The 16,257-nt window shown below is 40.1% G+C and overlaps 1 protein-coding gene across 7 annotated transcripts in view; it reads right to left on the bottom strand.

Moving 5' to 3' along the window:
- Positions 1-15,683, bottom strand: part of lrp8 (low density lipoprotein receptor-related protein 8, apolipoprotein e receptor) — a 168,537-nt gene extending 152,854 nt beyond the window's left edge. For all 7 annotated transcript variants that reach the window (XM_005736981.1, XM_005736983.1, XM_005736982.1 and 4 more), the window contains exons 1-2: positions 15,436-15,683; positions 14,531-14,656 (exon numbers count right to left, since the gene is read on the bottom strand). In XM_005736981.1, the coding sequence (XP_005737038.1) occupies positions 14,531-14,656; positions 15,436-15,502 (193 nt within the window). In that variant the 5' untranslated portion in view covers positions 15,503-15,683. The remainder of the gene's footprint in view (positions 1-14,530; positions 14,657-15,435) is intronic.
- Between the last annotated feature and the right edge of the window lie 574 nt (positions 15,684-16,257).

The raw sequence follows: 16,257 nt of genomic DNA, 5'->3' as shown, positions 1-16,257 counted from the left end.
TTATTTGGAGTTGTGGTTGCTTGTTTTCCTTTTGTTTTGCTTTGTTCATTTGTCTCTTTTAATTCTATTTTGTTGTACTTTTTCAACATGTTCAAAATAAAGATTCAAAAAAAAAAAAAAAAAAAAAAAAGAACTTCAGTGGTGTGGAAACATTATGGGTTCGTGGAGTCAGACATGGATCAAGTAGACACAGTGTGTAAACTTTGCTACGGTGTCGTAGCTGCACCACAGAGCAACACTGCAACGTTCACTAAACATAGATGTTTACATTTTTCATTTATTTCTTATATTGCAAACATTTGCACTGTTATCAGTATTTGCACACTATTTTATATTATTTTTTAAAGTCATTATTTAATACATTGTTATTGTTAAGCCGGTCAGGGGTGCAAGCTCCGTTTTGTGTAACTATTTTTAAATCCCTGTAGAACCTGAACCACGTAAGCTAGCGCAATAATTTTTTTTGCATGTGAAACCAGAGGAGTTGTACTTACATCTTATGCTATCAGCTTGTCCTCGGTCACTTTTTTTACTTCCACATATAGCTTTGCAAAAATTGCATTAAAAGCGCTTGCAGGAACAAAAACAAAATATTCCAGAAACAGGGTTTGCCGATCTGATCAGCTGTTCGTAACACTTCGCACATTGAAACAGATAGTTCGCATGTCTGCCATTTCCTGCCCAAAACCGGAAGTGACGTCATTTTTGCGGAAAATGTAGTTTTTTACTTGTAGGTCTTAAAAGCCTGTACTGGTGCTTTTATAAGTCATGTTTGACTTTTCTGAATAGTTTCTGGGATGCTTAGAACTCGAATTGCACTGTTGGAAATATTTTATTTTGATGCACCTGCTGTTTTCTTTGCAAATTTGCATCATAGGATTGTTTTTTTGTTTTTCCTGCAGTATATAAAAATTGCTGTATCTCCAAAATAAAACTATGAAGACACTCAAACTAAATTTCCTGTTGTTGTAAACTATTTTGTGTAACTTTTTTGTATTTAAACTTTTGAGGGATAAAGCTCTTAAATTTCTCCAAGTAGAAATATATGTAAAAAAAAACAAAACAAAACAAAAACGATTTTCAATTTTTTTGTAGTTTATTGTACTTTTTTGCAATTAATGTAGTTACTATGGACTTAATCCATACATATTATTAAAATATGGGCTATAAAAGTTGTATTGATGAATAGCAACTTGAAATGTTCCCACAAATGGCACTACAACATGTAAAAAAATTAATATAAGCTCTGGCAGACTTGGTTCTATAGTAGGTCCTAAAGGGTTAAATAAATATCGTCAAATGATCGAGATCTCAATTTCAGTGAAAATAATCGTGATTATCATTTTTGCCATAATCGAGCAGCCCTACGCTCACTGGCTTTTCTGCTTACTGTTAGTATTTTCATTTTATAGATTGTATTTTGTTTTCAAAAAAGCAACACTAAGAAGGCATCTGAAATCATAACGTATTTGATGATAAATGCAGTGTAGCACTTGAGCTGAAATGAAACCATAAAAATGCTCTTTGTTTGATTGCACATATACACTAGTAAGACCATCAATGATCTACAAACATATTGATGTGTCCTACTATTATACTTCTTTTAAACACTTCTTCAATGTATAGAAAATAATGTGCGTGCAAGCTGTCAGTCTTCCCTCTGGACTCTTTATCAGGTGCAAGGTGTGAACGGTTCGATTAGAAATTGATCGAACCATCTCGAGCGTGTTGAGCTGAAAGCATGCCGTTGCTCTTTGAAGTTTAGAAAACAGACACGCTCACATGCACAAATACACTCGCGCAAGAAATGTACTTTGCAAACAAATCCTTGCTTGAACCCCTCCTTGCAACACTTTCTGAATGAATCTGTGATCTGAAATTTGTAAACAAATGTAGAACCGCGTCAATGCAAGAACAAAGAGCCAGCTGTCTAAGAAAGTGCAAAGGCACATCTTTTACCACTTTCAGCCTCATTACTTGTGAACATCCCACTTATGGATGTTTGTCTAATAACAATATTAGCTATGTGGAGAAATGGTGGCACTGTGCAATTCCAATAGCAAATAGCGCTTCGTGCCTGTTTGACTAACAAACACAACAAATGTGCCACATCAACAAATTATTAAGAAGTAAGAAAAGTTTGAATGCACTTAATTAGTGAATGAGGCCCAATGTCTCTTAAAAAGCCAAAAAACCGTGGCGTCTAATAAATGCACGTTGAAGTAAATGATGTCTGGCCAATTTTAATATTTCATTAAGACATTTCAATATTGCAGACTTTAAGCAGACGACAGGAATGAATAGAATTAATCAGGGAAGCTGTGAAGCAGTCTTAATTATAGACGGCAACTTGAGACTGCCTCTTTATATCACTCCATGACTCGCACAACTGAAAGGGAAATAGCAATATATGGCTGATTATTCAGCGATTACCATGAGATTTGAACTCCCGCACAGTTAAGTCCAAAGACAGGAGTGATGCTCAATAGAAAGTAAGGAGATGCTGGAAAAAAAATAAAAAATTGCTTTTGAACAACTTCAAAAGGGGCATTAATTTCATTTAACTTACCACAGCAGAATATGGATGCTGACGCAATAATTTGTTACTTCCATTTATCGCAGGATCTTCCAGGTGAGAGAAACAGATGTCCAAGAAGCCTCAGTAGTAACAAACAAGTGCCCAGCTTTGAATGCCCATCAACTATACAGCCTTTACCAACAAAATCTGGTTAACAGTCTAGGATTATGTTAATAATACTACATACTCTACACATATAACTGCTGGCTAACCAGCAGTGTCCATCATTCAATAGTGCAATGAAGGTTAAATTCAAACTACAAAGTACAGGTACACACCAAAAGGTGTTTCATCCAAAGAGTGTCAGGGTTTAATTAACCTCTATGATCACTTATGAACACATCAACACACAAGAAACGGGACCAAGTGGTCTTGTCTGGGCCTAAAGAGGTGGAATAAAACCATTACATGGAGGAAAAAAAAAGAAAAAAAAAAAGACATCACTGTAACAACACTGCGGGCCAATTATGTTTAACTACTGCCTGTGGTCTGTCACAACTGGGTCACTCCATGCTGAGTGAGATAGGTGCATGTGTGTGTGTTATAGAAGGTCTGCTTTGCACATGTGTTGTTATGTGATGACAATATTTCCAGAAGATATCTTTCTAATATACACATTTGTTCTGGAAATTTGGGTTTGCAACTCAGACTTGTATAAAGGCTTTATTTTTTGCTTTGTTTGTTTTTTAATTAAATTTTACTCTGAGTTTTAATAATTTATTGTCTGGAACAGTTTCCAAAGCTGGGAAGGCAAATATAAAAACAACCCCCCCCCCCCGAAACATTAAAACAATAAAAAGTAAGTAAGGTTTCCATGCTCAAAATGCTTTCTTTTTTGGCTTTGGGAATCGGAGTGTCAGGTTTTTCTTTCTAAGTCTGCTGAAAAGTACTTTGAACACTTCGTACTTCCAGCCTCCAATCTTCCCCTGGCCTTTTACTTTAAGAAGGAACTGGGAATTTATCTTGGAAGACTTCTTTTGGATGTTTACTTGTGGGGATTAAATGTTGGCTTCTTAAATATGGCTGTGGGATTTAGTGGTGGTTGCACCTGAGTGCAGCAGGCACTGCAAAGTGTAAATTCATGGGCAACAAGGCATGAAAACTTGCAGATGGGCCATGGCAGTTGGGGAGTCCCCCCTCCTCCTCCCCAAGCATTTCTTGCTAAACAGACTCGGCATTTATGGTGTGACGGCCAGGGCTTCACTATTAATCCTCTCCGAGAACAGCTAATCATACTACCGCATAATCTTTACGTTCCAACTCATCTAAAAGTATTGTGTGTTCCCACAGTTCTATTATTTGAGAAAATACAGTAAAAACAGATGTATGGATTCAGCATTAAGGGCCTAGAAGCTGTGGGGTGTTGGATAAGCCTCACAGAAAATGAGGAGGGGAAAAAAGTTCTGAATACAAGCAGCAATAGGAAGATGAGATGGAAGCGTTGAAATTGTGATGCCACATATAACGTGACGAAGTGGAGGGCATAGGCAATGACAGAACACAGCAGAGAAGAAGCTTGCAGATAAATGTGAACTGCTCATCGGTAATGGCGTTTAAACTCCCCGAAGTAAATGTTTTCTGAAGTGATGCAACAACATAAAAAGAAATGTCTCACATCAAAAGAATTAAAACCCACGGGTCAGGTAAGATTCAAGATTCCAAGCGAAAGCACAACATTAGCAAGCCGGGGCCACATAGATGGCATCAAGCAACATTTAAAAATCTGAAACCAAACAAAGGCAAAATCGCTCTTGTGCAAAGCAGCAGTTCATGGTATTCAGTCTCTTCATGCAAAACTGTGTGTGCACATGAGTGTGTACACCAGAGAGACTACAGGTACAGATCAGATTTTTGCATACGCTACATGCAGGTCTGTCATGCTACTATGGCTATTTTCATCTGTTAATTCGATGGGTAGGTGTATGTGAGTAACTGGAATTTCAGTTTTCCTCCCACAAATCCCTGAAAAATGTTTTGGCTGATCATGTTTCTGCTTCGTTTAATTATGCTAAACCTCAGAGACCTGTCCAAATCAAACAAAAATTGTCAACAACAACAACAACAACAACAACAACAGGAGCTGACAAGCAAAAAGGCTTCTGGACTCACTTTGTATCCCATCCTGGAAAATATACATAAACACATGCTTATGTAAATGTAGACACTGATTTCGAAAAGCTAAAGGGAACAAGTTAGTCGAACAACTTGTTTTATTATGTTTTTCCTCCATCTCTTTTTAAGCCATACACTTATGGCTTAAATTTCTAAATCTTAGGGGACATCTTTCAATTTAGCGTGTTTTCAACATTTTCAAAAAAACTTGACTTCTGACCTTGACTTTGAGGTCAAGATTACGAGATTTAAACTCATCTGAGATTTTTAGTAGATGCACCAATGGTATCAATTTGAAAATCCACATATTCAGAAGGTTGGTTCTCCATGCCGCTAGGCAGGCAGACGACAATAACACATCCACTGTTACTCTGTCCGATAGGAAGTGGACAGAGTAACAGTCTTGCTTTTCCCAGAATCTCTGAACATGTGGAGGAATGTTACATATCAACACTTCACATCCAATGAAAGACAAGACTGCTCAGTAGACCATTTCACACTTTATTCTCTTACACAATTACTTCTGGAAGGGAGATGTGTCCTGCATGAAATGTTGCCACAGATCTCAAAATGGTGACGGGCACCCTATTCTAGTCTAAACAACAGCAATTCAGTAAGTTTCCACTAGAAGATGGTTCCCTGTTATCTACTGTTCTGCAGGCAAATGTGGGGGAGTGTCTACAACTGAAGGACACCTATTATAAAGCCTTTATTATTCAGGGCTATGTCCACTTAATACTACACTATATGATTATATGGCATTTTGATTAATATGAGGATTATTATAAAGGCACAGTATTAAAGCACTTCAGGTAATATCATTCTAACAGGAACCAGGATGTAAATGAAGTTCCACTGAACTATCCAAAAAGTTCTAATAAAGAAAAATGTTTTCCCCCTACATACATAAATGTACAAATTTACATTAGCATACATTCTGCAGTTTAAACACAGACAAACATCTAAAAGGAACCTTTGAGTACCCTGAACAACATTCCTGGGACTAAATGCATTGGGTTTGGGTGAAAATGTGTGTGTGAGAGACAGAGGGCCTCTCAGGGCCCATTCAGAAGGCATCACCCTGCTTCCAAACATTCAGGAATTATTTTCAATGATGCACAATAGGACGTGGGGGTGGAGGGGACACGGCAAAAGAAGAGAAAGAACTGTCACTGCTTAAAACACTTCATTGATGGCGGGAAAGAAATCAAATAACAAGGGAAACCTGATCCAAACTACAATCTGCTTTAAGATTTGGCTCCTCCATTGAAAACAGCATCTTTTAACAACAAGTCACAATCTTTGCAAAGCAGCGAACAATCCAAAAAGCCAAGGACAGTCCACATGTCAATACATCCCATGAGTATCCTGATGTCGCTCTAGCAACTACAGCGCATTCGCTTTTTATGTTTTACTTCAAACACACTTCTAATAATCCCCACATTGTAACTCCGATAGGAAGTACTTTTTAAATCTGATTTTGAGCGGAAGATCAGAAAAGTGCTTTAATTAAAAAAATAAATAATTTTTTCTCCTTAATCAATAGAGAAAAAACAGTGCTTGCTGTTGATTCCCTCCCCATTTCCTCACCCTTTAATCTCCCCTCGCTCTCTTTATGTTGACACAGTGTGAGCGCTAGGCGATAATGAAGTATCCTGCAGGTAAAACATTAGTAATGTGTGTATCCCCAAAACATAGCCTCTGCGTGCATGTAAGATTATGCTTTGCAACAGAATTTCTCCTGATAACCAGCATTACTGTGCAGTGGGTATATCATCAAAGAGTGCCTTATCCCTCCACCACCTCACCCCCATCATTCTGCGACACATGACAAGCAAAATCCCCTCAAGGTAAAAGACCCGTTTCACAGGCTTAAGAGCTGGCGAGGTGTGTGTGTGAAGAAGATACGTTGTGTGTAATCTACATGAACAGCTTCATTCAAAACAGATGGAGGGAAGATGACAAACACAGAAAGAAGAGAAACCCCCAAAAAGCACAAGTAGAAAACCAAGCACCAACCAGCTGATTAATAGTTTTTTCCATTCATTGCGAATAATTCAAACAACTGATCAATTATCCACAATGTTCATGGCAATTATTTTGCCATCCACAAGACTTAGAACCTTGAAACAGGAGGAATTACATCCTGGATGAAACATACATATACAGTAGATTTGGTATTTAGATGCAACACAAGCTACTTCATGGATAAAATTTAATTTGTGTCATGGAAACAGTAGCTAACATTTTTACACTTCTTTGTGCAACTATTCAAGAATTTTAGCATCTGTATCAGTTGGTGTTTTCCTCTTGCTAATGATGCTGAGATGTAAAGTTGGTTTACCAGAGGCTTTCTGAGAGTTTTGCCTTTTTTTAGCCCCGACATCTTCAAAGGCTTTACCCATCTGCTTTCTTACAGCAGGTGCTGGGCCAGAAACTCGAGTTTCTCAGATGACAAAAAAACAAACAAACAAACAAACAAAAACCTACATTTCAACACTATGCAAAAATACACAGGTTTACTCATCAAACTGGAGTCACCAACAGTTTCTACTTTAATCAAACTAAACTTTCTGTTTCAACGATCAAACACAACAGACACTTGAGTCGCAGAAAAAGATGGAACAAAAAGAAAGAAAAAAACAAAACAAAAAACATCACAATGGAGCAAAATCCAAACACGAAATATCGTCTGTCTGTGCGTTTACCTCTTTGTCCGCTCAACTCTTCCTAGACGATTAAGAGTATGGTGACCAAACTTTGTGCACAGGTATAATATAGGCCCCTAAGGATTTTTAATCTATATCAGATATTACAATGTCATTATTTTGCCTAGCAACCAAATTTTAGCATTTATGAATCAATTACATCTTGTAAAAGCATTCTATCATTTGAATTTCATGATAACATCTTGCTTATATCCACATAGATGGGGTTACACATGAAATATTAAATATGCATAAGCTAAAAAGGCTAATTTTTAGCATATAAACAACATTTACCATCCTTTTGCCAACAGTATGAACGGGCTAAACAACAGAGCATTGACAAGTACTCGTGAAGCATAAGTCAGAAATTAAAGTAGGAGCATTGTTAGAGAGTTCTTCCCCCCACTACTTAAATTCTGTGTAAAAACTTATGATGAAAACTTTTGACATGCTGCACTTAAGTGCCCTATCTTGGTGTCAGCTGAGCAGACTGGTATTAGCGGCCATGTTTTATTCATCAGCATTCTTAGTTGTCATTGCATATGCCTTATCCTGACTGCATGTACAAGGCAAGAGAGCACACGGTGAAAAACAGGATTACAGCAAATGTAAATAATAAACTGGAAGCACATGAAGATATTCGCTTAATCTGAGTTGGGGATTAATGTCATGATACCCTGTCAGACATGGCTAGGTTGGGGGGGGGGAGAGCGCATAATAACTACAACACAGTCAATGCATAGCTAAATATAAGCACGCACACACACACACACACACACAAGCGGTGGGGAATTAGGATTGTAGTGTTATCGGGGTTTGACGTTGAACAATATGTGACTTTGCAGTCGAGCGGGCAAACAAAAACAGGTAATCTTTCGGAAATGGCGCAAGCTAATTCTGACAAAACAGACACAAGGGAGAGGGAGAGTGTAAACACAATGAAATAAGTGTAATGATACCACCAGAACTCACAAACTACTGCAAGAGAGTCACTTTGCAGAGGAGCAGGAACCAATTTTGGATTTCCAAAATATGTAAATACCTTATACTAAGCACAGGGATCAGCCATGTGTGACTGGTATCAGGTCCTAAAGCTAACGATGAAGGTGTAGTCTCACACTAATAATAACACTAACTAATAGGATTGTAAGTACTGCAGACAGACAGTAAAGTCTCAATTTATTACACACACACACTATTTTTTTAAGCGTGTTTGTAGGCTACATTTCACACTCCTTCATGTCAATACAAAGTCATTATTTCATACACTCAGAGCCCTAACGTGCAGGAAACGATGGAGGCAGCGAGGTGTAAAAAATGTCCACAAATGAGCAAGAAAGAGCGGACCAACAGATGGACACACAGGCAGAGCGAAAGAAAGAGAAGGCAGAGTTAGCGCCTCAGGCCAGCACTGACCCCAGCTAAAATTACCCTGCTGCTGTTTTGCACCACTGCACCCAACACCTATTCAACACGCCAGGTACTGTTATAGTGTAGAACATGATACAGGCTCTGACAAAGGTGGCGCCCTGGCAAATTCTGGGGGTTGTCATCTGTCAGGTGAGCAAAGCTGCATAGGAGAAACTGTCCATCTGATTAAGTTTCATATTTATAATCTTAACAGAAATTTTTTTTGTATTAGGATTAGCCAGGCAGAATTCTTAACCTTTAATGTGTTTTTAAAAAAAGCAAGATAGGGGCAGTTTTTCATATCAATAGTGGATAAGGACACTGCTTTACTTTAGATCTGAATAAATTACCTTTTTCATTGATACAAATACTGGCAATCAATACATTTCATACATTTCTTCTGAAAACTGCTACACAGAACTGCCATCACTGTGAAATGCAGCTTCACAGATTCTCACCGTTTAGCTTCAAGACTGATAGAATTTGAAGACATTAATCTGCAGTCTGTAGTGGCAGTTAAAAATTACAGTCATATACATGGTGTCTGAGTGCAGAATACAAAGGGAGTAATGTGCAACTTTATAATAAAATAAAAATACATGAGACTCAAATTGCAGTAAAAGCAAAAAATAAACAGTTTCTAAAGGACAGCCTTATCTTTTTACTGACAAGCTTTTTCTTCAGTATGCAATACTTATCCGTTTCACAAACACAAAATTAGAGAGCTCCACAGGGCCTCAATAGTCACACCGCACAGCAGTGGGGTTCCTTTTCTAAAGATTAGTGCAACACTCCATAATCGTATGCACACACAGCTATAGGTCCTCGGTGCCAGCACAGGAAACTAAAAGATGACGTGACGTGTCACTCACACCCCATGTGTGGTAGTGTGTGGTTGACCTGCTAAGAAGCTGGACTAGAAACACGTTCAGTGGTGGAGTTAACCCTGATATCAGATCGGTGGATTTCTGCTGTTCTAACCTAGACAAGTGCAGAGTCTGTGTGTGTGTGTAATGTATTAAGCTACTGGTGCCTGCAAACTCATATTCCCATTAAAAGTCTTGCCCCAGCTGTGAGAGAAAGCCATGTGTGTGCGTTCATGTGTGTGTTTGGGTCAGCAGGTGACCAAATGTGTTTTGGTGAGCCTATCAGTACAATGCCTTTTATGCCTGAAGCGTTTCTCTGCAGTCTCTTATTACAGTGTCATGTGTGTCTGAGTGTGTGTGCCTGTTTGTGTGTGTGAGACAGAGAGAGGCTGATTCCACACACACCCACAGAAGCAGCGTGAAATGTGTTGTGATGTCTCCGCTATGGGAAGCTGTTTTGAGACCACAGAGGAGACGCTCCCCTTCTCTGACCTGCTCAAACTCATTGTCTTGCTGTGACACACGAGCGCGCACACACACACGCACACACACACTGATTGCTCTTTTTTTTTTTACCTCCATCCTTATGTCTTCTGTCTTCCAGCCCCTGCTTGTAAATGTTCTGAAACATTAGGTCCTCTGAGTTCATTGGTGGTTTACGATTTTGAATCAGTGCCTATCCTCTGGCTGAACGTGTTCCAGCAGCGTGTGAATCATTAGTAAAGGCTGCAGAAAATGCTTTCAGATCAGCAGTGAGTACGCCCCTGCATATCGCTTGATGTTGAATAAGTCACACCTGTATCACTTCTCAAAACTTGCTGTTTTTTTAGTTGATCAGCAGACATTTCCTCCAATGAACAGTCACTGAAACTCTGAACTTACTAAGAACATGAAACCACATCCTTTAGTCAAATAAATATTTTTTGGGTTCACATGGGTTTAAGCAGGTTAGCCACAAGCTTTAAACTATGAATCCAAATGCATGAATGCAAAGTCCCAAAAGTGAAGTACAGAAGCAGCGTGAGTGTGATGATACAGGGATCCATTAGTGCAAGAAGTGTTGGGGAGATAACATTTATAAATGGCACAATGAATATCTGTGGATATACCAAAATAATGACTGAGGGGGTGACTTCCACTCTAGAAAAACCAGGCAAAGGAGGGTTTTTAAATGCTTGGACTGTTTCCCTATTGGACGCCTACTAGGGGTTTCTTTTCTGATGTGAGTGGCTTCTGTCATATTTTGGGCCTGCTTCCTGAACAAAATGACTTTGTGTGCATCAGAAGTTAGTGAGGTTGATCTCCTACACAGTTTACTGGGACTAAAACCCAAAACCTGTTCTAATGTCTGTCAAAGCACATCTTTTCTACTTTAGTTGAGCACTCAAAGCTATTTATACAACATTCCCCCAATAACAAAAGCACTTTTTTCTACCCCAGAGCTTCCTACCTAACATTCACACACATTTATGCTCTGATGGTATTGGAGAGGAACTTGGGGTTCAGTATCTTGCCCAAGGATAGTTTGGCACATAGGCTAATCAAATCAAATAACCAAACTTAAAACCTTAGTAAATGACCTGCTCTACTTCCTGAGCTGCAGCCACCCCAGTTGAGCGACCTCTGTAGTACGAACCTGTTGCAGTGCTGCATCTCATAGTACCATCCACATACAAGTAACTCTCAAAAGTTCTAATCTTGATTTTGTGGCTGATTAGAAACGTACTAATATTAATATCGTCAATCCTTAAACCTGTGAGCTTTTAATATTAGGCACAATTGCTTAACTTCAAAGTAACTGACAGACCATCACAGTGCCACGTGATTAAGACAGTTTGGAAGAGAGGAATCTACAGTAATGCAAAAGAGGAAGAACAATTGAAATCTAACACAGAGTCCTGATGTGGAATGATTGTACAGTAGCACTTGGGATTAGACGTGATTAAATCCACTTAAATCCGCTGTTAAAACGATAAGGGCTTTTTTCTGTATGTTCCACAGCTGAAATATAGGTCACACAGAGCCAAGCAGAGATGCAGAGTTGATGCACACACATGTGCAGCAGTGTTCTGTTCCCTACAAAGAAAGCGCGTGCACAAAATCCAACTACCACCACCACCTCCATCACCACTTTACCCGTCTCCCAGGGCAACAAGAGCAGAATCTACCAAGAGGCATGTTGAGAATGAAGGAGAGGAGAGGGGAGGAGAGGAGCAGGAGGAGGAAGGAAAAGAGAGAATGAAAGAACGGGGAGACGGACACAAAAGACAACCCAATCTACCAAGACTTATTCTAATAAGCTGCTAGGAGGAGGATACTATAGGGGTAATCCCTGCTGTGGGACACCCGTCTATGGGCGAGTGTGGATAATGTGGCTACCGTCTGATGGATACAGATAATGGAGTACATGCTCAGACAGTCATATCTGGCCTTGGCATGTGTAAAAGAATGATGTCTGGTTTATTTACATACAAACTACTGCCTAAACTCTATGTGACAAACGCATGTTCGCATGTAGGTTTTCATGCAGTGTCCTCCTTCAGTCCTTCAGTGTTGCACACATGAAATTTAAGTAATTCCTGCTTCCAATTTGTTCAGAAACCAAATTATACAATCGACTTATAACCAATAACCAATAACCCTCCAAGCTCGAGGAAACATTGATGTTTGGGATAAGTTCTCCATAATAAACTGTTTAAATCTCATGCAGGGAAACTGAGAATAACTAGTCCCATGTCCACACAATTTTACACAGTATCATTTTTTTTGTATTCTTTGGCTAATTTGCCATAAAAGAAATCATGTTAAATTACCAAAGAGCACTAAAAGGGTTCTTTGTGAATAAAAGTGTGTTAAAAGATGCCTGTACCCTGTTTAGCCTATCCCACCATCATAAGTGACAGAAAAGTTTATTATTTGGCTTCGCTGGGTTTATTCTTCGCACAATTGTGCTGTAGACCTTCTCCATGCTGCCCCCCACTCTACAAAATTACTTGCTTCTATTTTCCTTATCATAGCTGCCCTACAGCATCCTGTTCCTCCCAATCATATCTGCCCCTCCTCCTCCCCTTCAACCACCACCTCCCTCTCTCCATAGGGCTCATGCTGGGTGGGGAGGCAGCAGTGGCAGTGCTGGCATCTGTTCGAAGGGCTGGTGCGTTGCCAGCCACCGAGCATCACTCCGGCAGCCAGAGTCACACTGTTGGATTTATCTCCAACCTGTCAGCTGATGCTTTTTGTGGGCGTTAAGCTGGGCGGGCATAACCTTTTTTCTTTTCTTTTTTTTGGGTGGGATGGGGCATTCACACTGCCAAAGTGGCCACAAGAGACTTGGGTGGGGTGCAGAAGTGAGAGAAGTGAGTGGCTTTTTATTTAAAAAAAAAAAAAAAAAAAAATCACTTCCAGCACAAGATGAGGGCTGAAGCTCTCAAAGAATAGAGCATAAAGCTGTTAGGAAGGGAGAGCGCAAGCAAGGGATGAAGAGTATATAAGGCACAGTGAGGGGGGCTTGAAAAAGTAGATAAAAGGTAGAGTCTGAGCAGGAGAACAGATCAAGAGAGTGACAGGGAGCCCAGGAGGAAATCAAACCCACATCTGAAGCTTACAGGAGCACATTTCTCGTGCAGACAGAGCAGCTCAGTTGAAAGGTCATTCTGTCACCTTGTGGCTTAAGTACCATTCTAATGCTTTTTTAAAAAAACAAACAAAAAAAACCAAAACCCAACCCATTCTCAATTAAAAAGTAAACCCAACCTGTTAGACTGAAGCGGAGCTCATTAAAATCTAATTCAGCTACCGTCGAGTATTGCCCACTAAATGTCCAATAATCCCAATCAGTCTCCGCATTCAGCGACACGCGCCTGTAAATGTCACGGCATTCCTGCGTGAAACTCTCGAGACAATCAGCAGCAACCGGCGTGCCAGAGGACGGAGTCATGCGCTCGGTGTGCTGGTCCCTGCCATCAGTGAAGAATCAATTGGCCGCTAATGGAACCATTTGAGCAATTAGTACCATGACAAATTCATAAGCGATGATTAGTAAAGTTGGTTGTCAGTGCAATTTCCTGATAGGATCCAGTTCAGAAGCATAAGCTACCAACCCCCATTCCCCTTCCCTAACATAACACTAATACAATAACCGAAGGCCAGAAAAGCAGAAAATTAGTGGTTAGCCCCATCAAAGAGCCCGAGTACTTCAGAAGAGCCGGCATTACTCAGCATTTAGATGTCATGTAACATAACCCTGAAATGCTATCGCTCCCTTTCACATAGGACTCCATCTGTGAAACCATGCTAGATGAATTATGAGACTGTAAAACGCTGAGAACTGATAACCAGACTGACATTATCTCCACACAGCCACAGAAAAATAAAAAAAAAGAAATCATCTTTTGAAAAAAAGAAAATCTGCTCATGTCAGAGGTTTGCTTAGTAAAAAAATTCCTGTGGCCATGTGACTTTGATCCAGGATCAACAGTTTCTGCGCTCTATTGTGTAGAACAACTGAATGGGAGATTCCAGAGGGGCCCCAAGCAAAATGATTAGGAGCCAACTCTTAGTATAACTTCATTCATTCCAAAGTTATATTTGGAATTTAATCGGTTATCTACAGCATCCACCATTATCCATTCATGTGCATGTCTTGTTCTGGAAAAAACAAGACATGCACTCCAGATTGCAGTATTTAGACACTGAAGCCTGCCGCTGAAAATCCAGAGTTCATCCAAAGGTGCCTGCTCCTATGGAAGCAGGAACGCAACTATATGTCACGGCAGGTTCAAACTCCAGGAAGCAGCGAGCAAAGGAATTATTGTGTTTAGTCAGCCAACACAAAAGACTCTGTACGGGCTACTTACGACAATTCTCCTCATCGCTGCTGTCGGGGCAGTCATCATCTCCATCACATCTCCACACGATCGGGATGCACGCTCCGCTCTTGCATTGAAACTGCCCGGTCTCACACTCTGACTGCGTGTGAGTTCCTGTGTTTTGAGGGAAATATTTTTTTTAAAAAGAAAGAAAGAAAGACAAACTGTCTGTCACTTTCATTTCTCATTTAGAGATCACATTATGAATTTCACAGGAGTGAATCAGAGAAACAAAAATGCAACAAATTACAAACAAGTTTGGGAGGTTAACTGACAAACTTTCATTTGTGACTAATGAAAGTGGGAAATTGGTAACGTTGCCCCAATTAATAATGTTGCTGCTGTAATCAAGTAATAATTCAAGTGTTTTTTAAATGCCAACTATCCCTTTTTCCACCATGACTGTAATGGGCATGCTGTTGTTTATGTACCACTATGCCACCTTTGGTTAACTTAGGTTGCTGCCGAAGTTCCTGCTGGCACTTAAACATTCAGACCAATTTCAGGCTATTTCACCTGTTCAAAATGTTAGCTCCAATTACAAAGAATGCATCCAATGCACACCATTACAATCTCCACTCAGCGACCACATCACCACTGACAGCCTTTTTCCATCTTCCAGCATCAGCTAGAGAGCATGTGCTGCCCTTTATTTCATTCATTGTCACCTCCTACCGCCGTTAATAGCAGTCCAAATGCGGACATAAGTATGTACGCACGATGCACACAGCACATTATCTCGGCACTTAAGAAGACGCCGATCGCACTGACAGACAACTCGTTTGTTTTGTTTTGTTTTTCAAACAGGCAACCCAGATCCCCTGAGAAAGCGTTGCCAGTGTCCGCGCTGCGATGCAAATTCACCCCTCTATACCTCGAAACAAGTCCCCTACCTTTAGCGCAATGGAGGTCCAGGAGTAACAGATGTAATAGCACGAGCTTTCCGACCTCTGTCCACATCGTTAGATCCTGGGGGGCTCCGCGGTTGTCCGCATGTAAGTAAAATTTCCTCCCCACCCACCCAAAAAAAAAAAAAAAAAAAAAAAAGACAGTGTGAAGAATCTCCAGCGAGTGACTCGCTCCGCGCTGCTCTGCCAGCCTGTCTGCTCGGAGTGTGTGAGTGTGCTCAGCCCGGCTTGCTGCTTTCTCTCCCTCTGCCTCGGCTGCAATTTGAATCAGTGACGCTTATGGGCGGGATAGTTTCAGCGTGTGATGGTGCCTTCGGTTAAAGTAGTAGGTAGGAAAAAAAAACTACGTGGTTGGCTGCTAGCCAGAGGAGACACATCTGCAGAAAGAGCTGAGTCACAGTCACTTTTCTTTTATTTCCTATTGAGCATTTTTAGTAGCAAACCGAAAGTAAACTGCTAAATAAATAGTTCTGACTTCCTCATCTTGAGTTAGCTGGAATGATATATTTGCCGGTAAGCTAGTCAAAGGCTTAAAAATGTAGCCAAAATTAAGGAAATGTAACAAGCAAGAGGAAGTTGCCCACCTCCGTGAAACAACGGAAAACCCCAGACAGGTTCTCTGAAACGTGGTTCACTTTTTCTGGAAGTGGGTGTGTACTGTAATGCAGACCGTCTTTTTTGTGGTCTTAACCTAGCGGTTTTTTCATTGGTGTATCAGCAGGTGAAAATACAAAGGTGGCTGAATATAAGAGTTTAAGGGCTGCTGCGCAAAAACTGGAAACAAAGAACGTTCCTCAGTGACTATAC

Source organism: Pundamilia nyererei, unplaced genomic scaffold (genome assembly GCF_000239375.1).
Source record: "Pundamilia nyererei isolate P.nyererei 1_Seehausen unplaced genomic scaffold, PunNye1.0 scaffold00072, whole genome shotgun sequence".
NCBI classification, from domain to species: Eukaryota; Metazoa; Chordata; class Actinopteri; order Cichliformes; family Cichlidae; genus Pundamilia; species Pundamilia nyererei.
The sequence above is the reverse complement of the archived record's forward strand: the minus strand, read 5'-3'. Positions and strand labels throughout refer to the sequence as shown.